Source organism: Marmota flaviventris, chromosome 17 (assembly GCF_047511675.1).
Source record: "Marmota flaviventris isolate mMarFla1 chromosome 17, mMarFla1.hap1, whole genome shotgun sequence".
NCBI lineage: Eukaryota > Metazoa > Chordata > Mammalia > Rodentia > Sciuridae > Marmota > Marmota flaviventris.
The window spans coordinates 67,919,873-67,946,534 of record NC_092514.1 but is presented as its reverse complement, the minus strand read 5'-3'; the positions used below and the strand labels follow the sequence as shown (position 1 = coordinate 67,946,534).

At 35.9% G+C, this 26,662-nt stretch overlaps 1 protein-coding gene across 3 annotated transcripts in view; it reads left to right on the top strand.

Moving 5' to 3' along the window:
• LOC114101288 (ATP-binding cassette sub-family A member 6-like) overlaps positions 1 to 24,031 on the top strand; it is a 59,176-nt gene extending 35,145 nt beyond the window's left edge. The window contains exons 25-41 of one of the 3 annotated variants that reach the window (XR_011705122.1): positions 876 to 1,049; positions 1,277 to 1,390; positions 4,029 to 4,148; positions 5,762 to 5,839; positions 7,004 to 7,095; positions 7,975 to 8,101; positions 8,670 to 8,787; positions 9,876 to 9,967; positions 10,396 to 10,580; positions 11,118 to 11,193; positions 11,270 to 11,364; positions 13,199 to 13,318; positions 13,498 to 13,638; positions 14,584 to 14,663; positions 16,804 to 16,859; positions 16,987 to 21,796; positions 22,452 to 24,031. Coding sequence is in view for 2 of the 3 variants with exons in the window: in XM_071603794.1 (XP_071459895.1) it covers positions 876 to 1,049; positions 1,277 to 1,390; positions 4,029 to 4,148; positions 5,762 to 5,839; positions 7,004 to 7,095; positions 7,975 to 8,101; positions 8,670 to 8,787; positions 9,876 to 9,967; positions 10,396 to 10,580; positions 11,118 to 11,193; positions 11,270 to 11,364; positions 13,199 to 13,318; positions 13,498 to 13,638; positions 14,584 to 14,663; positions 16,804 to 16,859; positions 16,987 to 17,088 (1,770 nt within the window). In the remaining variant the exon portion in view is untranslated. Of the gene's footprint in view, positions 1 to 875; positions 1,050 to 1,276; positions 1,391 to 4,028; positions 4,149 to 5,761; positions 5,840 to 7,003; positions 7,096 to 7,974; positions 8,102 to 8,669; positions 8,788 to 9,875; positions 9,968 to 10,395; positions 10,581 to 11,117; positions 11,194 to 11,269; positions 11,365 to 13,198; positions 13,319 to 13,497; positions 13,667 to 14,583; positions 14,668 to 16,803; positions 16,860 to 16,986; positions 22,383 to 22,451 lie in introns of those variants that run through there. The other 2 variants (XM_071603794.1, XM_071603795.1) reach the window with 2 other exon arrangements.
• The last annotated feature ends 2,631 nt before the right edge of the window (positions 24,032 to 26,662 follow it).

Sequence of the window (26,662 nt, the reverse complement as noted above, 5' to 3'; positions counted from 1 at the left end):
TTAAGTAATTGTGTTTTAATATTGTGTGTTCAAAATGTTTTCCTGTGAGAAAAACACTTAACTCTACTTTGGGTAACATTGTTAATCATTATTTCTAGCAAGTCAGAAATCTTACTTTTAAAAATGCAAAACACTTTTTACTTCAACTTTTTGGCATAAGTACAATGATTTTTTACACTTGACGTAAACCTTTAGAGGGCAATATTATAAAAAAATCTTTGGACTACATTATTTCCTAACTCAGGAGGAAATCATTGATGTTGAAATTGAAGACCATATTTAAGACTTGTGTTTCCTCTGCATTCTGTAAATGCAATTTTATATTGTATTTGTGTTTAATTATTCTCATTAACCAAACAAAACCTGAAAATAAGATTTAGATAAGTCTGCTTTCATCATCTTGAACCAGTAACTCTATGGAAATATATATATAAAATTTTCAAGTCACAAGACATGTCTTTGGAAGGAGCTTAATGCTTTGAGAAAATATCTGAATAACGAATAGAAAAGTGATATTAATCAAGTCTACCTAATAAAACAAAGTACATTTTTTTTAAAAAGTCGCCTTTATGTAACTGTAGACCTCAGTTTCCTGAACAATATGTAAACTATAAACACACAGTATGCAAACAGTAAACATACACCCCCACATATGTACACATATATACAGTATGCAAACAGTAAACACACACATATTTATACACACATATAGTATAATAACTTTATATATATATATATATATATATATATATATATATATTACATGTTATTTTTTAAATATTAGGTTAGATTATATATCTTAAAAATACTTTCAATATTTTTTTTTGTATTTGGATTTTATTTGAACCTATATATATCCTGTGTTCTCTCATCAGAAGAAAGCTAGTTCTCAGCTATGGATTTCAGGCCTCTACCCCTCTGCTTACTGGTGTGGGCAGGCAGTGGTGGATATTAACCTCTTCAATTTAATTCTCCTTTTAATGTATTTAATCATCTACATAACAAACATGATGGAAATTTATATTTCAAGTCAAGGTTTATTTGCTATGGTAAGTAGCATATTAAATAGATCAAATTTTATAAGGTAATTAATAATTTTTTTAAAAATTAATATTTTCTATAATAATGGTAATTACATCTTTATTTTACCATAAACCAAAAAAAAATGCTTGTAAAGTTTATGTGCAACAACATATTTTTAATATATTTGTAATGTGATTTTTTTCTTCAGATAATATTTCATTTTTTGATTATGATATATTTTGTATTTCTTCAGGTTGTTGTATCACTTGGTTATTCAGCTTCTCTTATCTTCCTGACATATGTGATATCATTTATTTTTCGTAAGAGTAGAAAAAATAGTAGCCTCTGGTGGTTTTGCTTCTATATTGTAAGTATACATACATTATTATACATACACACTAGAGACATAGTTATTTCTAAACTGTCGATGTAATGTCACACATAGTCACGTTTGTCTTAAGCAACTTGTCTTAACAATAGAAGTTAAAATTCAAAATCCAAAATGCTCCAAACCCAAACATTTCTGGTCCCAAGAATTTCAGATAAGGGGTACTTAAACCTGTACTTTAAAACTGCACCGTCGAAAGGAGGACAAAGGTAACTCGGTATCGAGTTAGTGATGTTCCTAAATAATTTAGTTACAACCCTATCAACAGAGTTCATAAAGAACTTCATAGAAAACCTGAAATATAAAATATACTATTGAGTGTATAGATACTTTATGTTATGGAGCTTCCTGGCAACACTAGAACAAAAACTCATCCTAGTCTCACCTGTTTCTAAATGAAAACTTAAACATAAGTCTAAGACATTAAAACTTACAAAATCTACACCTAGAGTTTTGAACTTCAATCTTGCATTTGCTGTGTGGTTTTAAACCCTAACATCTCTTAGTGTCTGACCATCTCTAACATCTCTGAACCCTAGATTTCTCATTTATAAATAAAAGAATAACAGTTGTACATTATAGAGTAATTGTAAGGATTATAGTAAGTAATTCAGGCTTTCTTCATTCCTGGCATTTATGTAATATTCAGTGAACCTAGAGATTAGAATTTTTATTCAAATAGTACATTACTAGATCTAGCAGAGGTTTGATTTAATGGTTAATACATATTTGTTGGCTGATAAATTGATCCTCAAAACAGAAAAATAAAAAGTTATTTTTATCCCCTTCTCCCATTTACCAGTATTCTAAAAGAAAATGAGTCTATTGCTATGAAAATGCACAATCTCAGAAAAAGCACTTACTTGGAACTGGGGCGAAATGTATTAGGCAGGACAATGGCAAAGCTTTGTGATAGTTTGGTGAGAGGCAAAATAGTAAGATGGATTTTTAAAATAACTGCCCATGTAACTTTCAATTTATACAGGATTTACATATTACTATGTTACCTTAGCTTTAAAAAGCCCATTCCTCTTTTTATCCTGTTATCTTGGGTTGAATTGAATACTGGGTCAGGAAGTCTATTTGGTCATTTTAAATATCCCCTTAATCTTCTTTTTTTTTAAGAGAGAGAGAGAGAGAATTTTTTAATATTTATTTTTTAGTTTTCGGCGGACACAACATCTTTGTTTTTACGTGGTGCTGAGGATCCAACCCGGGCCGCACGCATGCCAGGCGAGCGCGCTACTGCTTGAGCCACATCCTCAGCCCTCCCCTTAATCTTCAATCTCTTCATCTATTAGAAATTTTCTTGTGAGACTATAGTTGGCAAATATTTTCCCCCACTCTATAAACATCTTCTTGCTTTGTTGATTGTTCCCTTTGTGGTGCAGAAGTTTCTTCATTTTTTTAAATGTTTTTAGGATCATATAAAAAAGACACAGGATTAATATCCAGAATATATAAGGAACTCAAAAAATTTCACAACAAAATAACAAGTAATCAAATAAAAAAATGGGTGAATGATATGAACATATACTTCTCAAAAGCATACAAATAGACAACAAATATGCCAGAAAGAAAGAAAGAGAGAGAAAGAAAGAAAGAGACTCATCATCCATCAGGGGAATGCTAGTCAAAACTATTTCATAGGTGGATGAGGTGGTGCATGCCTATAATTCCAGCAGCTGGAGAGGTTCAGGCAGTAGGATATCAAGTTCAAAGCCAGCCTGAGCAATTTAGCAAGGCCCTAAGCAAACTGGTGAGACTTTGTCTCAAAATAAAAAAGGGATGAGGGAGGGTTAGTTTTAAAATGCCCTGGGTTCAATTTTTGATACCAAAAAATAAAAAGCAATGAAATCTTTTTATTTGCAGCAAAATGGATAAACCTTGAGGACAGTGTGTTGAGTGAATAAGCCAGACACAGAAAAACAAATGGCATATGTTCTTTCTCATATGTAGAAGCTAAAAAAATAGTTGCTTTGAATGAAAGTTAGTGATTACTGGAGGTTGGGAAGGATGAGAAATGGAGGAGGGAAAATAAAAGAAGTTTGGGTAGCAGGGACCAAAACAGAATAACTTGTGGTGTTCAACAGCTCAGTAGGTTGACTAAAGTTCTCAACAATATTAAGTATTTTATGAATATCTAGAAGAGAGGAGTTCAAAGGCTCCAAACATAAGGGATTATTCCCCTGATTAGGCAGTACGTGCCATATTCATGTGCTAAAATACCACTGGGGCTGTGGGTGTAGCTCAGTTGTAGAACACATGTTTAACATGAGTGAGACTCTGGGTCCTGGGATAAATCCCAGGACCAAAAAAAAAGGCAGGAAAAGAAAAACAAAGTTTATACTGAACTTAATATGTGCAATTAATACATGTTAACAAAAATAAAATTAAAACATTTTCTGTTGGGAAGCTAAAATTCATGTATGTTCTCATTAACAAAAGCTTCTTTTCCCCTTCTCTCTCTGGAAGGAGGCATAGTGATAGCATGTAATTATGTTTGCATATGGAAAAATTATGACATATGTGATAAGAACATCTACATCTTAAATTATTTCTCAAGTGAATATGGGCAGAGTGTGTCTGATGTAATACCATTGGACTTCCCTTGTAGGTCTTGAACTTCATGCCTTACATCATTTTTATCAATGACTTCAAGCTAACTATGATCATTGTCAGCATGGTGTTACTTCCATCATCGACCTTGGAAGTATTTCTTATCTTCCTGGAAAATGTAAGAAGTCTTACCATCTTTGCCCTTAATAATGAATATGTAGCCTTATGGAAGAGCTTCTTCAAGATCTACAAGGATAGAAAGTGGATTAGTTTGAATTGGAAGTGATAGCAAATGACCATGAGGTATTTCTTTGGGATGACTAAAATGTTCTAAACTTGAAGTATGATTCTCCACAGCTTTGTAAACTTACAAAACATCCTGGAGTTGTGCACTTAAAATGGGTAAATATTATGGCATGAAAATTGATCCTCATAAAGCTGTTAAAAAAGCCTTCTCCTATGCACTTTGCAAAAATATATGCCCCATTAAATGCTATTGAAATCTAACATCAGATTTAAAAGAGCTCTCTGGGTCAATGGGTATTCATTATCCACTCTGAGGATAAATTCATGCACCATACCATCTAGGTATTCAAAAACAGGTATCAAACACTATTCTGCTAAGCATTAGGACACCTGATGAACAAGATCCCATAGTCCTTTCTTTCAGAGTTTAGAGGAGACAAAGATCAACTTCCAGAAAGTGAACACAACAAACTTAAAGGTTACAAAGGAGAAGGGCAGAGGGCCAAGGGAGAACATGCAAAGTTCAGCCAATGTGCTCTGGAAAGTCAAAATTCTCCTGGGGACTTGATGTTTCCATACATTCCTAAAGGATAATTAAGAGTTAATGTGTCAGGGAGTGAGGCAGGGAGTAAGCATGTTCTGCAAAGGGAAGCAAAGGCATCAGAACAAAAATACTTCTCCATCAACTGAGGGATATCTGGAGTTCTTGACTGTAAACTCAGCCCTTTGCTTAAAGCATTTTGCTTTTAAAATACAAGTAGAGAGAGAAGAGGCGAGGGGAGAGGAGGGGAGGGGGGATAGTAGAGGATAGGAAAGGCAGCAGAATACAACAGACACTAGTATGGCAACATGTAAATCAATGGATGTGTAACTGATGTGATTCTGCAATCTGTATACGGGGTAAAAATGGGAGTTCATAACCCACTTGAATCAAAGTGTGAAATATGATATATCAAGAACTATGTAATGTTTTGAACAACCAACAATAAAAAATTAAAAAAAAAATCTGAACCTTAAAAAAAATACAAGTAGAAACCAGCAAGGGGAAATCCATTAATCTAGATCTATCACATATTAGGAGGAATGAGTTACTCTATGAATGAATTGACTGATGAAGAAAGAATAACATGATAGTGCTATTTATTATGATGGGAAATGGTCACCATGTGGGGAGAAGTAACCCTGTGAACAGGCTTCCATGGGACACTTAAGACAGGTATCTCAACTCCCAGAAATTTTCACAATCCCTACACCTCTCTCTGCCTTTCTTTCAATGGGCTTTTGGCAAATGTTTTGGTTTTAAACCAAGAGTTTTTTTTTTTTTTTTTAATTGGAAGAGAGGAGATTGCCTGCTCATTGAGAAACAGCAAGACTTGAATAGGAGACTCCCCTGTTTCTGTGCAGGGAATTTGTCACCAATGTACATAGAGGAATTGAGATAAATGAGAAAATAGTCAATCTGTGAAATTTCATATTATTTAAGTGAAAATTGTAAAGATGATGAACTTTCATTTATCCCCCATCCCTTTTTTTTTGCCTTTTCAGAGAGCAGAGGAGTACTATGAAGAATTTCAAGAATTCATATTTCACCTGAGTGCTGTTGATCTTCTAGTGTGCCTAATAGTAAGAGGACCTTATTACCTTACTACATATTCTTTTGAATGGCTGTCATTTACTATAACTATTTAATCTTGTCTGGGATATGCCAGATCTGAAAGTATTTTAAATATAGTCTTAGATAAATCAATTACATTTGGATATGATCTTAAACCTTAGAATTACTTCTTATATGCATGACTAGAATGAATAAGACAAGAATTCAACATAAAATTAATTTTTGCTTCTCCTGTTTACTGCCCCCATTAAATTTGAGAAAGATTGTAAAAAATACAGATACAATATAAATTTAATCTTTTGAATTACAGATGAAAGAGGAAAAGTTGAATAGACTGAAAGGGAAAAATTATTACATTGGCAAATTTAGATTGAGAAAAACTACTATCTTTAAATACTCTGTGTCAGTACTTTTCTAGGTGTAAACAAACACATAGACATCCCTGTTCTACTTTATATTTGGGTGAAGTATATAGGTGATAACCTAATTAAATTATACATACTGTGTTAGACAGGTGGCCAGGAAAGGCTTGGAGAAGAACATTCCAGGAGATGGCAGGAGTGACCTTTGTTTGTCCCAGGGTCATCTGGGAGGCCAGTGTGGTTTAGCAGAGCAATCGAGGGGCAGAGTCATAGGAGAGATAGTCACAGAGGCAGTGGAACAAGTGTAGAGTTGGGAGAAGGGGCCACACAGAGCAGTCTGGGCCACTCTAAGGACACCAACACTACTTTGAGTGATGGAGGAGTCTGAAGGGTCTTAGGCAATGCGGTACAATCAGACTTACATATTGAAGAATAGCTCTGGTGACTGGTGAGAAGGGATGTTTAGGTTAAGAGGAGCTGAGAGAGACCAGGTGGGAACATGTTGTAATTATCCAGATGACAAATAATAATGACCCAGGTAGGAATAACACAGTAGGGGTGAGAAGTAGTTGACTTATGAATAATTTTGAGGATGAAGCAGGCAGAATTTACTGACAGATTGAATATGGGTTGTGAGCAGAACAAAGGAGGCAGGTTCACTGAGACAGATTGTGACTGAATAACTAGGTTTCCCCACTGACTTATAAGAATTCACAACAATGTTACCTGACAAACACCACCAATTTCACATGAATGTTTAAGTTACATTTCTGAACTGATGTTAAATAAAACTCTTTTCTTGTCTCTTAGCCTTATGTCCAGGCTTTGCTATTGGTGTTTATTCTAAGATGCATGGAACTAAAATGTGGACAGAAAGTAATACGAAAAGATCCTGTTTTCAGGTTGGGATATTTTTAATTTCATATTTGATATCATACTTTAATATTCCTAGATGGTGGCTATACTATCAGCTTGTGATTATGGATTTATGTGTACAATCTAAGCAGTATGATGTTTGGCATTATGATCAATGGATTTCTGGTTTACTGCCAGGAATTCAGAGTTCTGGGAGAACTTGGCCTCTAAGCTGCTGAGGGAGACTTTAGTTTCTCAAAAATATGACGAGCACCCAAACACACCATTAGCCCATCCAAGAGTGTGCACTCTTGAACAGACTAGGTAGGATGCATTGATTTAGCAAAGTAGTTCATAGTATTTCACAAGTGGAGGGCTCTGGAAAGACTGAACAGTGAAAGATGTTGACACAATGGGCCTGATGAAGATGGGCTGAGAGCAAGCAGAGGCATGAGAATGAGTTGCATTGTCAAGAGGAAGGAGCAGTATTTGCTGATGAGTTTGAAAGGTCAAATCCACTTACTGGAAGAGATGGATTCTGGCTAGTGGGACGGGAGTTCTCAGCAAAGCAGAAGAAACACTGGCAGTTATAATCACCACCAGTCTAATAAAAGAAAGGACACTTGGAAAATTACAGGGACACTGACTTTTTTTTTCTTTTGGTACCAGGGATTGAATTCAGGGGTGCTTAACCACTGAGTCACATCTCCAGTCCTTTTTATATTTTATTTAGAGACAGGGTCTTGCTGAGTTGCTTAAGGCCTTGTTGAGTTGCTGAGGTTGGCTTTGAATTCTCAATCCTCCTGCCTCAGCCTCCTGAACTGCTGGAATTACAGGCATGCACCACCACATCTGGCTGAAACACTGACTTTTGATATGTCTTTGACAAGTGGAGAACCACATGTAACATTTCAATTTTTCTCCAGAATCTCCCCACAAATTCAAAATGTTCCACCTAATCCAGAAATACATGTAGATGAAGATGAAGATGAAGATGTTCAAGCAGAAAGAATGAGAGCATCAAGTGCCCTGACCACTTCAAACATAAATGAGGTAGAAAAGCAAGAAATAAAGCATATATTATTGGAAATACCCAAGAAGTATCCAACTTAGAGTTCCATATGCTGGTTTTCATTTTGAATGTTTGGAGTTTGGTGTGTTTTTAATCCTTAAATATGCAGACACTTCTTTGGAAGATAAAAGAACACAAAACATAATGATTTTATTCTTCTTTTGAGAAAATGAGTTTTGACAATTAGTGCTTGCATTTTAAAACTGAACAAATCTTCTTGAGTTGAATAATTAATGTGAGATTTGTTATAAAATACTAAGTGGAGATTAAGATTTTAAGGGTTAGTCTTTCATTCTGTGAATTGGAGGTCGTGATGTTTCCATGAGCTTGGCCACTCTGTTCTGGCAAGGTCATGAGTTGTGTTCCATGAAATTCATATTTTCTCAGTCTATTTAGAAATAGGACACTATTCATGCTAATGAATGCATATTACATTTGTAATAAACATTATGGATTACTCTTTCAAAATATGGTCTTGTCTATGACATAATTCATGAAAGGTCCTAGCAGGAAGATCATAACAACACATCATGCTGTTATCTTTTCTAGAATCCAGTAATAATTGCCAGCTGTCTACACAAAGAGTATGCAGGCCAGAGGAAAAGTTGCTTTTCAAAGAGGAAGAAGAAAATAGCAGCAAGAAATATCTCTTTCTGTGTGAAAAAAGGTTTGACGTAACCACATTTTGAATTGACTGTTGTATTTGGAAATAGCCACTGAACATCTATTCTGTCAGCATTCTTTAATTTGCAAAGGCCTTCATTCACTCATTTATTAGACATGCTTTTTAAGTGTACCAGGGGTCATTTTAGGATCTGGAAATGGAATTATGAAGAAAGTAGGCAAATTTTCTCCCCCAGCAAGTTTTACATCTTAGAAGAGGATTCATAAATAAAAATAACTTACAAAGAAAAGTGTCAGGTATCTAGTAAGTTAATGTGGAAAACTGAAATATTTGAAATGACATGTGATGTGGAGCAGTGTTTGAATAGGGTCAGGGAAGACATTTTGGGGCAGTGACATTAAAGTCAGATCTGGTGATAAGAAGGTGTGAGCCATGCAAACATTAAGAGATAAGTGTACCCAGGTAGAGGAAAATGTAAGGGCAGGGACTCATATCAACATAGCAGGAGAATTTGAGTCTCAGAGAGGCCAGTGGGTGCATCTGAGAATAGAAGGGATGAAATCAAACAATGGGTGGGGTGCGTGGGATAAGCTTTTTAAAACAGTTAGAAATTCATATTTCATTCCAAGTTAGGGACTGTAATTGGAGGACTTTTAGCAGGCCCGTTTCATGGTTTAATTCATATTTTGAAAATACACATGCTGACTACTATTTGTTCCTGAATTTATATCAGCATGGAAGAAAGGATACAGTAGTTTAGACATGGGCAATTGGATTTGGGATGAAGTGTCCCTGACTTCCCATATATAGGAATCACTATATCTGTACTACTATAGAAAACAATTTAGGTACATTATTAATGGAAATAGGATGTCTCAGTGAATGAAGATAAATGTATTGACATCAACTTCATACACTTTTTGCTAATATTTTATATAATCACAAGAATTAATGTTTTGGCAACATTGATTACATATGTATTACAAATTATAAAATGATACCGTCAGTTGCACAGATGTGATTACATTGAATAAACAGGTTTATTGCACAGATGTGATTACATTGAAGAAACAGGTTTATGTAAACTGTGAATTCACCTCCACTATTAATAATCTGATTCTTTTTTGCAGGTGAAGTTTTGGGATTGCTAGGACCCAATGGTGCTGGTAAAAGTTCTTCTATTAGGATGATAGCTGGGATCACAAAGCCAACAGCAGGACAGGTACTGAGAAGCAAAGAAATGCCTTCTAATCCCAGCACAGAAATTTCATAATCAATATAGGTTATATCATTGTAAGTCTGTAGTTTTTTGTATTTTAGATATTTTTATTTTTTCTCTTTTATTACTTTTACCAGGCATTTAAAGGTTTATGAAAGAAGTTGGGATGTCCCCAGAAACCAAGTACCTTTTCTTCATCACAATATCTTGGAAACCCCTGAAGCTTATTATGTCTCCCAGCCCCCTACATGTCAGAATGTAATTTTATATTAATAGAGTACATGCTTTCTGTAATAAATATGAAGCAATTTCTAGGGTATTCCTTTGATGATCTGACAGTTTAGGCATTTTTTAGCTATGTGTCAGTTTTTTGATTACTTGTACCACTGGAGAAAAGGCTACATGTTTTTAAAACTGTTTTACCTTTGTAGGTGGAACTGAGAGTTGGGGAATGCAAGTCATTTCTGGGTCAGCAGGGAGATGGCATGGTCAAGTTCCTGGGGTATTGTCCTCAGGAGAATGTGCTGTGGCCCACCCTGACAATGAAGGAACACCTGGAGGTGTATGCCACTGTGAAAGGGCTGCAGAAAGAGGACGCTGCCATTGTCATTTCACGGTACAGAGAGGTCCTGCGATTCCTTTTTGCCAAGAGGCAGGGAAGCTGTATCATTGATGATGAACTCACCAATAAAGAGTGGAGAGTGGGAAGGCATTTACACCTTTTCAGAGCATTGGTGGTAGAACAGGAATGAAGGACAAGACATGGTTTCCTGCATCCCTGAAAGAGGGAATTTAAAAAAATGATTATATAAATTATTGCCAAGGAATAAGTTAATGAAATCATGAATAACCATTCATTTCAGTTTTTCTAATAAAAAACTGGAAACTGAATAAACATCCATTTTCAGTTTCTCATTCAGATTTCTAGAATTCTAGTTTTTTTTTTAAACTCTTTTTTTTTTTTTTGAGTTGAAAACTATTGTGTTCCAAAGTAAATAGTTTTGTTTTCTTTACCATGACTTAAAGTGTTGGGCATGACTTAGCATTTTGAGAATAGTATGGCCATATGTTCCTTCAGTTCTGTTAGAATTGTAGACTTGCATTTTCCAGAAATTACTAATTGTCCTTATATATTTATCCTGTTTTCTATCAGACTAGTGAATGCTTTCAACCTGTATGAGCAGCTAAATGTTCCAGTGCAGAAATTAGCATCAGGCACCACAAGAAAGGTACATGTGATATTTGATGTTCTTCTGAGGGCTTGCATGGAATGGAGCCAAACAGAGGTGTTTCTCTACATTGCAGCTATGTTTTGTGCTGAGCATCCTGGGAAATTCACCCATCTTGCTTCTGGATGAACCCTCTACAGGCATAGATCCAACAGGGCAGCAACAGATTTGGTGAGTATTATCATAAGCCTCAGAGCCATAAGTATAAATGTTGTGTGAAGTGGTGCCTATAAACTGATCTTGGAAATCAATATTCAAATCTACTGGTGTCTGATTCAGTGGAGACTGTGTCCTAATCTGCTGCTATAGTTTGGATCGTGAATATCCCCCAAAGGGCCCTGAAGGCTTGGTCCCCAACCTGTGATGTTATTGAGTGGTGTGACCTAGGGGAAGAAAGTTTGGTCATTAGGGGAATGGCCTTGGATGGGATACTGGGATGCTGGCCTCTCCTGTCTCTCTTCGTCCTTCCCGGCCACCATGAGGTGGTCATCTCTGCTCCATCCCATGCTCCCTGCCATGGTTCTCCACAGTGCCACAGGCCCCAAAGCAACAGAGCCAACTGAATATGGACTGAAACTTATGAAACTGTGAGCCAAAATAAACGTTTCATCCTTTTAAAGTTATTCTCCTACCTATTTTATCACAAGAATAGAAAGATCATGTGTTAGTTATTCATCAGCTATCATTATAATAAATACCTGAGAGAATTAACTTATGAAGAGAAGAGATTTATTTAGCTCATCTCTTTGGAGGCTCAGTGCATGATCACTTGGCCCCATTGCTTTGTGCCTGTGGCAAGGCAGCGTGTCATGGTGGAAACGTGTGACTGAGCAAAACTGCTCACCTCATAAGCCAGGGCAAAGAAAGCAAGAAAGCAAGAAGGGAGCTGAGGTTCCACAATCTCCTTAGGAAGACAAGCCGCAAAGGACACAAAGACTCCCACTAGGTGCCCCACCTCTTAAAGGTCCCACTTCCTCCCAATGGCACCACCCTAGGTTCAAGCCTTAACCTATGGGCTTTTGGGGACATTCAAGATTCAAACCATAGCAAAGATAATTCATATTATTGAGCAAACATATATTTTGCAAATCTGCATCATATTTTTCTAGTATTTAGGCTTAGAAAAGATCCTAAATATTTTGTTGGAGTCTTAGAGTTTGGGGCATTTTAATTTGGAATATATTTTAATTTTTGAGATGTTTACAATTATCTCCTTCTACTCTATTTTCCTAGAGACTGTTAATTTACTGACATCATTTCCTTTCTGTACCCCCTTTTAAAATACTGTTTAAGTTGTTGAAGGACTTTCATTCACTTATTTATATGTGGGGCTGAGAATCAAACCTAGTGCCTCACACATGTGAGGCAAGCACTGTACAGCTGAGCTGCAACTCCAGCCCCTCCTTTCTTCCCCTTTTAATTTATAAAATTGTTTATTCAACTTTTCAGTCTTTTCCTCTTCTTACTTTATTTTCTATGAGTTACTCTTTGGATTAATAAAATTTCCAGTATAGTTTCATATTTATTACAATCCAATATTTTTCCAACTTTAAAAACTCCTTTGTTATGGAAATTTTATGCAAATGTACAAAGAATGATTTACAAATCTGCTGTATCCATCACTGAGTTTCAATAGTTATCAATATCAGGCCAACTTTTCACATACACATTTTTCTACTTCCTTTCCCTATCTTCCAGGTATTTTGAATGAAATATGAGGCAGCTTACCCTTTTGCTTTATAAATATTTCAGTTAGTATCTTCAAAAGATAAAGAGAATTTTTTAAAAAACCTTTACAACAATAAGATAAGCATATCTAAAAATATTAAAAACTTTCCCTTAAGTTATCAAAACATAGTATTCAGTTTTCCCTGGTATTTTTAAATTAGAATCTGGATAAGATTTAAAAATTATCTATAAAAATTCTCCTCTATTTTGTTCTCTGTCAGTCAGTGTTGTTTTGTATTTTTGTTTTAAATGCTGTTACTGTCTTGGATCACTTCAGGCAGGCAATCCAGGCAGCTGTTAAGAACACTGAGAAGAGTGTCCTCTTGACCACCCACTACCTGGCTGAGGCTGAGGCTCTGTGTGACCGTGTGGCCATCATGGTGTCTGGAAGGCTGAGGTGGGTATCACTCCAGAGCCTGCACTTGACACCTAACACAGAATCCCTGTGGAAAGGGCAGAACTGCAGTGAGCAGCTGGAGCCTTTCCTTTCCCTTTCCACTACCTTGGAAATTGAAGAATTGCATCCAAATGTTAGTGGTAGTGTTTTTTCCAACATGTTCTCCTTCTTACCCATAGATGCATTGGTTCCATCCAACACCTGAAAAGAAAATTTGGCAAAGATTACATTCTAGAACTCAAAGTGAAGGAGCCTTCTCAAGTACCTTTGATCCACACCGAGATTCTGAATCTTTTCCCCCAGGCTGCGCAGCAGGAAAGGTGAAAAGGGTTCTGACTTTGAAGAAAGGTGTGGGCTTTACCCTCAGGTTTCTTTTTTGCTCTGGGAGAACTTCATTGTGATTTCACTTCAAATCATAGTTAGGGACCTCAGGAAAGGATTTGTTGACTCTTCCTTATTAGAAAAGGCTTGGGAGTGCGCGAGTGAGATTGGGGGAGGACAAGATGGTTGAGTGAGAGCTGAATTTAAGACAAGTACATCAAAGAAACAGGATATAAAAATTGTTATTTTTATTTTAGCAAAGTGCAAATGTAATTGACTATCTAAGGTATGCTTCAGGGCATGTAACTCAGTCCTGTTTTTAGAATTTTGGTGTCGTAGATTAGACAAGAGGTTTTGATATACATGGGAAGACCATGGATGGTATGATGGAAGGAGCAGGGACTGGTCTGTAGGGAGCCTGTCCTGTGGGTGTGGTCAACCTTTCGGCCATGTGGGAGCACCAACCTCTATTTGGGAAAGAGCTGAGAAGAGGGCATGAGAGTGTGCAACCAGAAGTAGTACATGGAAACAAGATGTCCCAAATCAATTCTGACTGTTCCTTTGAGGCCAGTGAAGTCTTCAGGTCTTTTATGTCCCTTTCTCCCAGCTTCAATCTCTGTTTACAAGTTAGCTTTCTGGTGACAAGTCTGAACTTTCATCAAAGGGAAAAGTTTAGAATATATTTTTGTAACAAGTAAACAGTTTGGGTAAACTCAGCATAATATGTAACTATGCCAGATCATTACTAGAAGAATCTACAATAGCAAGGTACCAAAAATGATTAAATTTTTCCATTGATGAATGATAAATTATCATTTTTATTTTAAAAAGAAAAATGTTGTTTTAAAAAAAGGAAGTTAGTGATAATAGCAGTATTTATTTTGATGCTTGTCTTTCCCCTCAATGGAGATTCTGAGTTGAAGATGACATTTTCCTGTTCCCAGGTTTTCTTCCTTGTTGACCTTTAAGCTGCCCATAGCAGATGTTTACCCTCTATCTCAGGCCTTTTACAAATTAGAAACAGGTAAGAATGACCATATTTAAACAAAAGTCTTGAAGGATCAAGACTTTTAATTTAGTTGGAGATGATTGGTTGTATGATATATTTTTTAAACAGACCCAGCAGGGCATGATTTTTAAGAATGGTAATTGTAGATGATGATAGGTGTGTTAGTCACTTTTCATAGCTGTGACCAAAATACCTGACAATAACAATTTAGTGGAAGAAATTTTCAATTCTGAGGTCACCGTTTCAGAAGTTCAGTTCATGATGGACCAATTCCGTTGCTCTGGGCCTACAGTGAGGCAGAACATCATGGTGGAAGGGCTTGATGGAGGAGGGCTGTCAGCTTGTGTCAGCCCAGAAGCAAATACAAAAAGCAAGGAGCCAGGGATAGATATAATCTCCAATGACACACCCCTAGTGACCTACTTCCTCTGGCCACACCCTATCTGACTACAATTACCACCCAGCAATCCATTCAAGTGAATAATCCATCAAATGAATTAATCCACTGATTAGGTTATATCTCTTATAATCATTTCACCTCTAAATATTTCTGCATTACCACATGAGTTTTTCAGGGGATCCCTCCCAATCAAATCATACCAATAATTAATCCAGCTGTCTGGAAGGAGGTTAATCTGCAGTGCAGGAAGGGAAACTGCGTGAAAACACACAGCCATGCTTGACCATTCTTACTGGGCCTCCACAACATTACCCTCATAAAGCCCTTTGGTGTGGCCTGCTTTTCCTACTTATACACAGTCCTTCACACCACATGTCCTAATGAGTGCTTCACCCCTCTTCTCCTTCCATATCTACCTCCTTCTCACTTTCCTCCCTCAGTTGATGTCCTTGCTTTATATTTCACTAATAAAAGGAAAGCAATAGAGAAACCTTCCATTTGTCCATCAACCTCCTCATATCTGTGCTGGTGTTCTCAGCCTTCCTGTGGCTTTGAATGATAGCTCAGGCCATTCCCTGACTGAGCATAATTTCTCTTGCTACTTGCTATCATTTTTCTGCTTTCAAGTGGGTCATTCTCAGCAGCAGACCAGTGTGGTGTAATTTCTCAGCACAGCATAGTGGTGAAGAGTTCAGAGTCCAGAGCCAGTCTTATTGGTTCCCATGCCACTGCTGTTGCTTTCTACCCAAGAGACATTAGGTAAAAATTGCTTGATACCTGCCTGTCTAGATGGCTCATCTCGACAATGAGGAATAATATCAGTGCCCTCTTTGCCAGGTTGTTCAGAGTATTCAACAAGTTAATTTCGAGTACCTAGAACTGTGCCTGGTTCCTTGTGCTTGAGATAATAAGTAATCTCTGCTGTGCTCCTTTCACTCTAGACAATGGACTTCCTGGCTCTTCCTAAATGCTGCCAGACATAGTGTTCCTGCCTCAGGACTTTGTATTCTGAAATTCTTCCTAAATATCCAAGCTGCTTCTCCACTGTTTCTGGTTTCTGCTCAACGATCACCTTATTTCTGTGACCTTCCTGAACATCCTATTAAAAAAAAGTGCCCAGCACACCCTATTTAGTTATCTGCTTTCTTTTTCTCTAGAGCCACTATAATAATTTACTCTGTTATATACTTAAGGGTTCATGGATTAATGCCCATATTATCCCCACTAAGATGCAAATACAAAGGCAGAGGGTTTTGCCTGTTTCTTTATTGTTCTGTTTCTGGCATCTGAGAGCGCCTTTCATGTAGGAGATTCTTAGGCTGTACTTGATAAAGCATGAACATGTGAATATGTGAATCCAGTGACAGATGTCATTCAGAGTTTGTGGTGAAGAAGACTGGCAGAGACCTGGTGTGGCAGAACCTACTAAAGGGAGTATTAGATGGGTGTGAAACAAGAACAAAATATTCCTTATGTAGTAAGGATATGTCAGTGATGTAGTTCCTAAAGGAACATGTGTAGTTCCCCAAACACATATGCTAATATCACAACACATATTATCAGACAATGTATGAAAAAACCCTAATATCAAGGTGAATTTAGTATGCATTTATATTAACTCTTTATGATGTTTATTATTTCATCCTTCTGCAAAAAAATATTTATATTAATAACTTGCAGATTTAGTTCATATGACTTGGAAAAAATCCTGGTAATAAATTGTCAGCATCTATACCTAGTCCTTTTTCCCACCAGTTAAACATAACTTCAACCTGGAAGAATATAGCCTCTCTCAGTGCACGCTGGAAAAGGTGAGTCTGCCATTTGACTTTCTATCATCTCTGTAAATTTTACTTGCAAGCAACATGCATTTTTTTCTGTTTATTTGGAAGACAGCTTACAACCTGACTATTCCTTCTCCTTCTTTTCTTCTCTTAGGTATTCCTGGAATTTTTTAAGAAGCCAGAGCCTGAAAATGTTGATGAAGAAGTTGATACAACCATGAGATGGAAACTCCTTTCTTATTCAGATGAACCCTAAGTCCTCAAACCCAATGGGCTGATGTGCTATTAACATTTATTTTATGTAATAATTAGCAGTGTGTATGATTTAAAAGATCATTTGATATCAGGATCAGGTATATGTTGTATGTGTAGTCAATAAATGAATAAATTTAAAAGTTATTCCTTTTAAAAGTAATGGAAAGACTGTTAAGGACTAAAAGGACTAAAAGACCCTTGAATTAAAAAAATGAACAAACATGCACATTGGAAAAGAAGCTCTAGTATACCTTTTGAAAACAAGAGGAGTTATAATAATATTTGTTCAGAATTTTAAAATTTTGAATACTAATCTGATGTTCTTATGATTACCCTCACTTCCTCATCAATAGTTTTATAGGTATTTGCTATTCTTGTAAGGTCATTTCTCCATTATTTTTGCATATGTGCATATAGTATATCTATATACACACATCTTCTGTATGTCAGCTTCACATATTTTTATCCTTAAAGATAACTATGTCCTTTTGTATATCACAAGAAAACTTTTTGAAATGTTGAAAATTTTTTTCTGCTTTATTTTTCTGGTGACATATCAGATAATTTAAAGATATTTTTATGCTCAATAAGGAAAATTTATATAATGGAAAATAATATAGAAATTAAATATAATTGAATAAAAAATTGCCACAATTTCTCCAAACAAAAATCCAACTATTTCCTTCTTTCCTTAGTGCATTTTTACACAGTTGTAACCATATAGCATACATAATTTCCTAAAAAGTTATACATACTTACTTACATACCATTGCAATCATTTAATTTACTTTCAAATTTATGGTAAGGTTGCAGGTTTTTATGTTTTCGTTCAACTTTATGTTATTTGTATTCCTTGTTCGTTTAGGTTATTCAAACTTTTCCATATCCATGTCATAAGATTTTTATATAATTAAATATTTTACCTGTATATTTTATACCTGTAGGGTTAAAACCACCTATTTGAAAACTTGAGACTCTAAATGTTCCAAAATCCAAGACTTTTGAGTACCAATATGGTGATACTAGTGGGAAATTCCTACTGGCCTCAAATAACAGTCAAAATTCTCAGGCACACTAAAAGTATTGTACAAAATTGCTTCCAGGCTAAGTGCATGAGATTTATATAAAACATAAGTGAATTTTGTGCTTAGACTTGAGTCTCATCTCCAATATATTTTATATATTTGCAAATATTTTAAAAATCTGACACAAAAAAACCCCCGAAATCTCAAACCCTCTGGTTCTCAGCATTTCTAATAAGGGATAATCAACCTGTACCATCATTACCTCTGAGGAGTTATATTTCCAAATCTATGATAAATGATGTATAGTTTGCTGTTTCTTCAGGAGCTGTTGGTACCTTATACATTCATATCAGTTGGGTTTAGCTGATCTAGGAAGAAGCCAAAGAGATGGTAGTGTGGAAGAAGAGAAAGGCCTGAGTATTTCTTCCGTTCTCTCCCTACTTTGGTGCCAGATCTCTAGAACTAGAACCTTCTAGGCTTATAGCTTTATCTCTCCTCTGGTAACACCCTGACACTCTTGACATCCCATGACTTTTGACTTCAGGAATGTATGTGTACAGCCTCCAGCAGTTAATTAAAATCACCACTTAAACTGTCATCCCTAACAATTTATGACTCTAGTGGCTTCTGCTCAGGTAAGCTGATCTTGGGTGTGGTCCTTTGCATTCACTTGTCTCCATGATTTCAGGGTTATTATTGGCTCTGAAGCTGTAGTCTCTTTAGGTCCAAGAAACATCAATTTTCTGTTTTCTTAGATTTTTCTTTTAAGGAAAGAAATGATGACTTCCAAGCTAAAGAAACTGGATTTTAAATCTTACGGCTTTTTAATTAAATTTAAATTTAGATCACCACCTGGGGCTAGTGTCTACTATATTAAATTAGTTATTTGAAGTTAACTAGAATCTCTGTCCTCATCTTAAACTATGTTTTGTAGGGTACTCAGCTCAAATCATGCCTCTCCCTGCTATAATTGTTTTGTTTTGTTTGGTACCAGGGGATTGAACTCAGGGGCACTCAATCACTGAGCCGTATCCCTGGCACTATTTTGTATTTTATTTAGAGTCTGATTTGCTTAGCTCCTCTGTTACTGAGGCTGGCTTTAAACTTGTGATCCTCCTGTACTTGTGATCCTCCTGTCTCAGCCTTCCAAGCTGCTGGGATTACAGGTGTGTGTCACTGCACCCGGCTGTAATTGCTTTTTTATATCATAGATCTTCACTATCTTCAACACCCACCCTGAGAAAAATTAGTCATTGTCATCATTATTTTATGCAGTAAGTATTTATTTAGTCTACAAATATATTGATTAGTCTCTAGCATCCAACTATTTCTTTCTGGGTTTGATTTCTTTTTTCTTGAAGGGTTTCTTATTAGTAGATCTTTCAGAGATATTCATTTAAAAAAGCTGTCTCATATTTTTTATGGAAAGATATGTATCTCTTATCCCTATATAATGAATTATGCTTAATTATTTATAATAATAAATATATTTAATATAATCTAGCTGGCATATTCATCAGCCTTTTCAATACCACTCCAAAACTTACTGGGCTTAAAATAGCAATCTTCTTTTAACTTTGTTTTCTTTCATTTTTCTTTCTCCTTCCTTTCTCTTTCTTTCTTTCTTTCTTTCTTTCTTTCTTTCTTTCTTTCTTTCTTTCTTTCTGTCTGTCTGTCTTTCTTTTTTATTTTGGTGGTACTAGGGATTGAACCCAGGGTGCTTGTTCACTGAGCTACATCCTATCCCTTTTTATTTTTTTTGAGACAGGGTTTCCCTAAGTTTCCCAGGTTGGCCTTGAACTTGTGGTCCTCTTGCCTTAGCCACCTGAGTAGCTGAAATACAGGTGTGGACTATCACATTCAGTTAACTTTGTTTACTTGATTTGTTTCTGGCATCTGCACTATTTATTTTTTTCTTTGAATTCAATGTTTATTTTTGTTATATCTTAACATTTTATTCATATCTTTATGAAGAAAACATTCATATCAGCATAATCTGAGAATGCATAGAAATTATTCTAAAATCACACTATATATTATTTAGGTATAATAAATTTAAGGTAGCTGGCACTATATCTTCTTCAGTTGTAAGTTTTACTCCAAGTATACTAGGAAACTTGCAAAAGGTACTCATCAAGTAGGTTCACAAGATTTATGATTTGTGTATTGTAAACAATCTTTTATTTTTATTTTTTAATGAAGTGAGGTGGTTTTTAAAAATTTGTTCTAATTATACATGACAGTAGAATGCATTTTGACACATCATATATAAATGGAGTGTAACTTCTCTTTCTTCTGGTTGTACATGATGTAGAGTTGCAAAGGTTATGTAATCATATATGCACATAGGGTAATAATGTCTGACTCATTCTGCTATCATTCCTACACCTATGCCCCCTCCCCTTCTTTAACTCCCTTCTGTCTAGTTCAAAATACCTCTATTTTTCCCCACTACCTTATTGTGAATTAGCATCCGCACATCAAAGAAAATTCGACCTCTGGTTCTTTGGGATTGGCTTATTTCACTTAGCATGATATTCTCCAATTCCATCTATTTACCAGCAAATGCCATAATTTCATTCTTCTTTAATCCTGAGTAATATTCCATTGTGTATATATTCCACAGTTTCTTTATCCATTTACCTGTTGAAGGCACCTAGGTTGGTTTCATGGTTTAGCAATATGGAATCTCTATACTGCTTTCCATAGTGGTTGCACCAATTTGGAGTCCCACCAGCAATGTATGAATGTACCTTTTTCCCCACATCCTCGTCAACATTTATTGTTGCTTGTATTCTTGATGATTGCCATTCTGACTGCAGTGAGATGGAATCTCAGTATAAATAATCTTTTTAGATGATTGAATACATTTTAGTTTGCAGTTCCCATTGAAAGTTTAAAAAATGACCGAGTGACTGAGCTTATGTTAACAATCAAAAAATGATTTCTATGAAGAAAAAGAAAAGTCACAAAATTTAACACACATTAATTCAATCAAACATCTGAAAGACAAATATGTGTTAGAAAGGATTAAAGGCCAAAACTCTTGTGGATTTCCTGGTCTAGTAGAGGGAAGGATCTGAAATTTCCCAGGGTTTCCATTTAGGCTTTCTGCTCAGGGAATGTAATCACTTTACACATCAACTCTAGCAAAAGAGGAGAAGAAATTCATTGGCAGCAAAATTGAGTAAGGCAAGAGTAAAAGATTATCATACATAGACCTAATGACCTTTGTAAAATCAAACTTTGCAGATATTAATAAAAATATTAAATCATATTTGTGCACTGAGCAAATTACCATTGGTAAAAATAATGAAATAAATAGCAAACCTATTATGAAATTTAACAATGGATGTGTCAGTTTATATGCTATTTTGCATTACCATTGGTGTTGATGTTGGTGAGTTGAATTTAAGTAACTCAGCTTGTTTGATAACTATGTTTTCTTTCCTTACTCATTTTAAGCATTTTTTGATGAAGTTTTTATGTCTCATTATTTATCAGTTTCATATCCCTTAATAATTTACTGATCCATTGTTGGTTTCAAGTAATGACTGAAAATTTTTGAAATGTAGTTTTGAGCTATTAACTTAGGAAAAAATTTTACAAATATTCTTAAATTTCAGTAGCACTACCTACACAGCAGGACTTTGAGCAGGACCCACAGTTCCTCACATGACTAAGGTAATCTTTCATTCTAGTTGATGCCTATTTCTAGAATCCTGAGGCTCTGCTCAAACTGCTTAGCACACCTGTTGGTCTACCCTTAACATTTGCTCCCTTCTTCATAGAAAAATATCTTGACTCTCAAGGTTGAAACTTTTGCTTTATATCGTCGTATTTAAACATTCTCTCAGCTCTCACTGGAACTTCCTTTATTTCTTATGATAGAGAACAAAATAGCCTACTCCTTTTCAATGTTATGCTTTCATCTTGCTTCTGACCCACTCCCTACTTATCCATGCCCCTTTGAAAAAAGAAGCTCTCCATCTGTAACTTGATTTCTCCTTTGTTTTCAGCATTTTCCCTTTCACTTCCCTTTCTAAATTTCATTTAAAAAGAAAAACAAAAAACCTTTCCTTGAACAGAGCAATTCATTTTGGCTACCATCCAAACTTTCTTTCTCTCATAATCAAGATTCTGGAGGGGGGCCGGCCGGGGTTGTGGCTCAGAGGTAGAGCGCATGCCTACCATGCGTGAGGCACCGGGTTTGATCCTCAGCACCATATAAAAATAAAGATATTGTATCCACCTATAACTAATAAATAAATAAATATTTTAAAAAAGATTCTGGAGGAAAAAAATGATACTTTTTTTTGCTTCTTTATTTCATATCCAGTGTTGTAGCTCAGGACCTAGGTTTTGAGCAACTTTCATGTCCCAGCTCTGGGAGGAATACAGCAGTGAGTGTTCTTCATTATTCAGATGTCTGAGTGTGGAGTGGGAGAGAAAAAAATATTAGTTTAAAACAAAGTGAGGTGCATTCTGCAAAAGCACAGCCATGGAATGCTGTGGAAGCACCTGGGAGCAGTATGTGATCCATGTGGAATGAGACAGGCAGGGAGATTTCAGAGCTAAAATTCAAAGGACATGTAGGAGCTAGGCAGAGGGATGTCTCACCAGGGAAAGGCCAGAGGAGGGTAGGGCTTAATTCTAGGAGAGCAAAGAGATGTAAGTAAGACCGTGGTACATTCACTGAAAACAGTCATGTTGGATCTGGAGAAGGGGACAGGGCCAGGAGGGTGGAGAGAGGAGCAAGGACCAGGGGATAAAAAGTTCTTTGTATTTTCAAGGTAAGGAAGGCACTGTCGAGGCAGCAATGAAAGTAATTCAATAAAAATTTTATGTCAGGGTGATTCTATGTGGTGTGAAAAAGGATTGCTTTTACATTTAATTTTTTAATTTATACTTTTTAAAATTGATTTTATTTTTTAAATACATGACAGTGGGATGCATTACAATTCTTATTACACATATAGAGCACAATTTTTCATGTCTCTGTTTGTATATAAAGTATGTTTACAACAATTCATGTCTTTATACATGTACTTTGAATAATGATGTCCATCACATGCCACCATCATTAAAAATGGAGATTTGTCATATTTCAAATATCCAGTAAACTTCTAAGAACAACAGAAAGTAGGAGGGAGTGATATTTGACAATAGTATTGACTGAAAATTTCCTTAAAAAGATTCAAGTTCTTTGACTGCAAGTAACCACAATGTACCATGCAGGACACACACCCACACACACCCCAAAAAAGAAGAAACACACACACACACACACACACCCCACACACAAGTAAGCACACTGTTGTGAAATTTCATACACTTGTGGTTAATGTTCTAGTGAGAAAAAGAAAAATCCTCAAATTAATGAATATAAGCATTCTTATCAGCATAAGTAGACGTGAGACAAGGCAAACACATGTTATTTTTAAAGTGAATAATACATGACATTTTTAGTCAGGATCAAAAATTAAAAACACCGGAACAATTGAAATACATATATATAGGTGGAGAATATGGAGAGATGTATTCTAGTCAAAAAACATGTTGGTGTAAAGCTGGGTGTGGTGGTGAGAACCTGTGGTCCCTGTTACTTGGGAGGCTGAGACAAGAGGATCACTTTAACCCAAAAGTTCAGGGCCAGCCTGAGCAGCATAGTGAAACCCCATCTCAAGTATATGAGTGTGTGTGTGTGTGTAGAAAATAAGTTTATTATAGTCTAAAAATTTACATGTTAAAAAATTATTTTAAAATATGCTTGCTATCATAAAAAATCTAAAATGTATGTTGTCAAGGTGGCATATTTTTAACGATCACTTTGTTAAAATTTAAAAATACCTACAATGTCCAGCTAGCATTTATTGCATAAGCTCTCACTGCTAGGTACAGTGCCTTTTTATCTCTGTCTTTCCCCATCCCTTAAATCGTAAGTTTTTAAAATTCTAAAATGAATGCTGTTTGGATACCATTGTAGTCTTGCTGGATACCATTGTATGATCTGGGTCTCTCAGATGAGCAAACTCAGGGTCCCAGGGTAGCCCCTTGCCCAGCCCAGCCTTGCACAGTTGGCGAGGAGCAGAGCTAAGGTTTCAAGTTAGATCTGCTAAATACTTATCCTACGAGGAACTGAAAGACTGAAGAGAAAGTTGCCTGTCATACAATGGTTTTCTACATTGCTAAAGTAATATGGGTTCAAATATGCTTATTAACAGTTAAAAGTAATCACCAGTTGACCAAAATATAGATCCAGAACTTTCCAGGCAAGAGACGGGATAAAGAGGAACCTAAAATAAGGAACAGAGAAAACAGGCTCAGTGAAGAAATGGAGAAGTAGAAAACCACAGGAAAACTTGAAGAGCTTTTGAAATGTCAGGAGGAAATGGATTCATCATCTTAGGGACTTACCTTCTCTCTGTGGAAAGCAAAACAATTGTAGACCAAATCAAAAGAAAAATACAGTTACAATGTTTTGAGTTGCATCTCATAGGCAAGTGATAGAGATTTCTCAAAATGTACCTGAGAAATGCAAAGACAGGTAGAAGTGGAGGGTTGGAATAAAGATGTTTCAAGGGATAGATGCATAAAACAGGACAAATTGGATTTATTGATGACATCCTTAAGGAAAAAGAGAAATTTTTGGAGGGTACCTGACTAAACTCACAGGCAGGGAGTGCAGCTGGGTCTGAGAAAGAATGAAAAACAAGAATGTAAAAACCCCTGGGAAATAAGCAGATGTTCTCAGCATCTATCAGGAAGCTGGACTGCTTCACTCTTCTTTCTTGGCAAATCAAGTTTTCCAGCTCTTGTACCACAGTGTTGAGAAGAGCACAGGTCCCAGGGTGACAAGTACTCTGCATATACAATGAGCATATATATGCAGGATCCCAAAGGAAAACATATTTATATATAAGGATTCCAAAGGAATGAATATTTATATATAAGGATCCCAAAAGGAATGTTTTAACATGCTACAAAGAACATCACATGAAATTTATAAGGCTTCTCGCAGTGGAAAATATTTCTGCAAAGTACCACAAAAACTGTAAAATGTGTGTACATAAGTGAGAATAATCCAGTGAACAGAGACACACAAATGAGACTGCAAGTATAGCATTCATAACAAGCTCTAGATTCTGGAAATGATCTGGCTTTAGCCTAAGTTCTGTTCCTCGTTATTTGTGTGAATTGCAGTGTTATTTAAACTCTAAGACCACAGTCTTCCCATTTAGAAAGCAGGGTAAGTTATAATAGTATCTACCTCATGGGGCTACTATGTGGATCAAATGTGTTACTATTTAAGTGTGAGGGTGGGGATTTAGCTCAGTGGCAGGACATTTGCCTAGCATGTATGGGGCTCTGAGTTTGATCCACAGCACTGAAGAAAAGTTTGTCTGCCTATTTGCCTATCTATCTATCTATCTATCTATCTATCAATCATACATATATATTAGTGCATATATGTATTTAAATATTGAAATTTTTCTTATACATAGGAGATGCTAGAAATATATGTAAAATAAATAAATCGTGATAAAAGTCAGTGACATTCAATTTTTGAAATTCTGTTAGTTTTTGTTTGGTTTTACGATTCCTGTTTGATTCCAGAGCACTTCGTTGAGCCACATTCCCCAGTACTTTAGTCCTTTTTATCTTTTATTTAGAAACAGGGCCTCCCTAAATGGCTTAAGTTCTTTCTAAATTGCTAAGGCTGGATTTGAACTTGTGATAGTCCTGCCTCTGATGCCCATCACTGAGTAACTGGAATTATAGGCCTATGCCACCTTGCCTGGCCCCTTTCTCTTCTTCTTCTTACTCCTCCTCCCCCTTCCCTGTCCTCCTCTTCCTCCTTCTTTTTCTTCCTCCTCTTCCTTCTGCTTCTCCCTTTTGCAGTGTTGGCAATCTAATCCGGGACTTTGCACATGCTGAGCAAGTTCTATGCCACCAAGCTATATCTCCAGCCCTAAGATTTGTTTGAATTAGTAAGCCAATTCTAAAGCTTATTTAGAAGAGTAATCACACGTAACTTAAACATGAAAATCTTGAAAAGAAGATTAGCAAAGTTGAGCTTGCCTTGTTATGGTGCTACAGAGTACACAATAAGGAGCTTATGAAGGAAGAAGCCAACACATGAAGAAACAGAGCTCAGAACAGAAAGAGGACAAGAGCCAGGACTTATAAAAACTTAGACACAAAGTTCTTCTAGGAAACATGAACTTCCTAAATTATATTTTCTGTACACAAAATGTTAACAATGTTATTATATGTGATAGTTTTTATCTCTACAGAAGATAGTCGACATACAGAAACAATCAAAGTTTGTTTATTGTTGTATCATGGATTGATGAGTTCAATATGCTTCTACAGATTTGCTTGGGGAGAAATTTCTGTATCTCATATAATTAACAGAAGAGTAAATATAATTGAACAAATATTGAAAGAACAGATGATAAGTAACGGGACACAGATAAGAGTCTGCTTTAAGAATTGTATGCATTTACTGTTTCCCTTCAGCTGTGTGCTCAGGAAGTAATTTTAGCA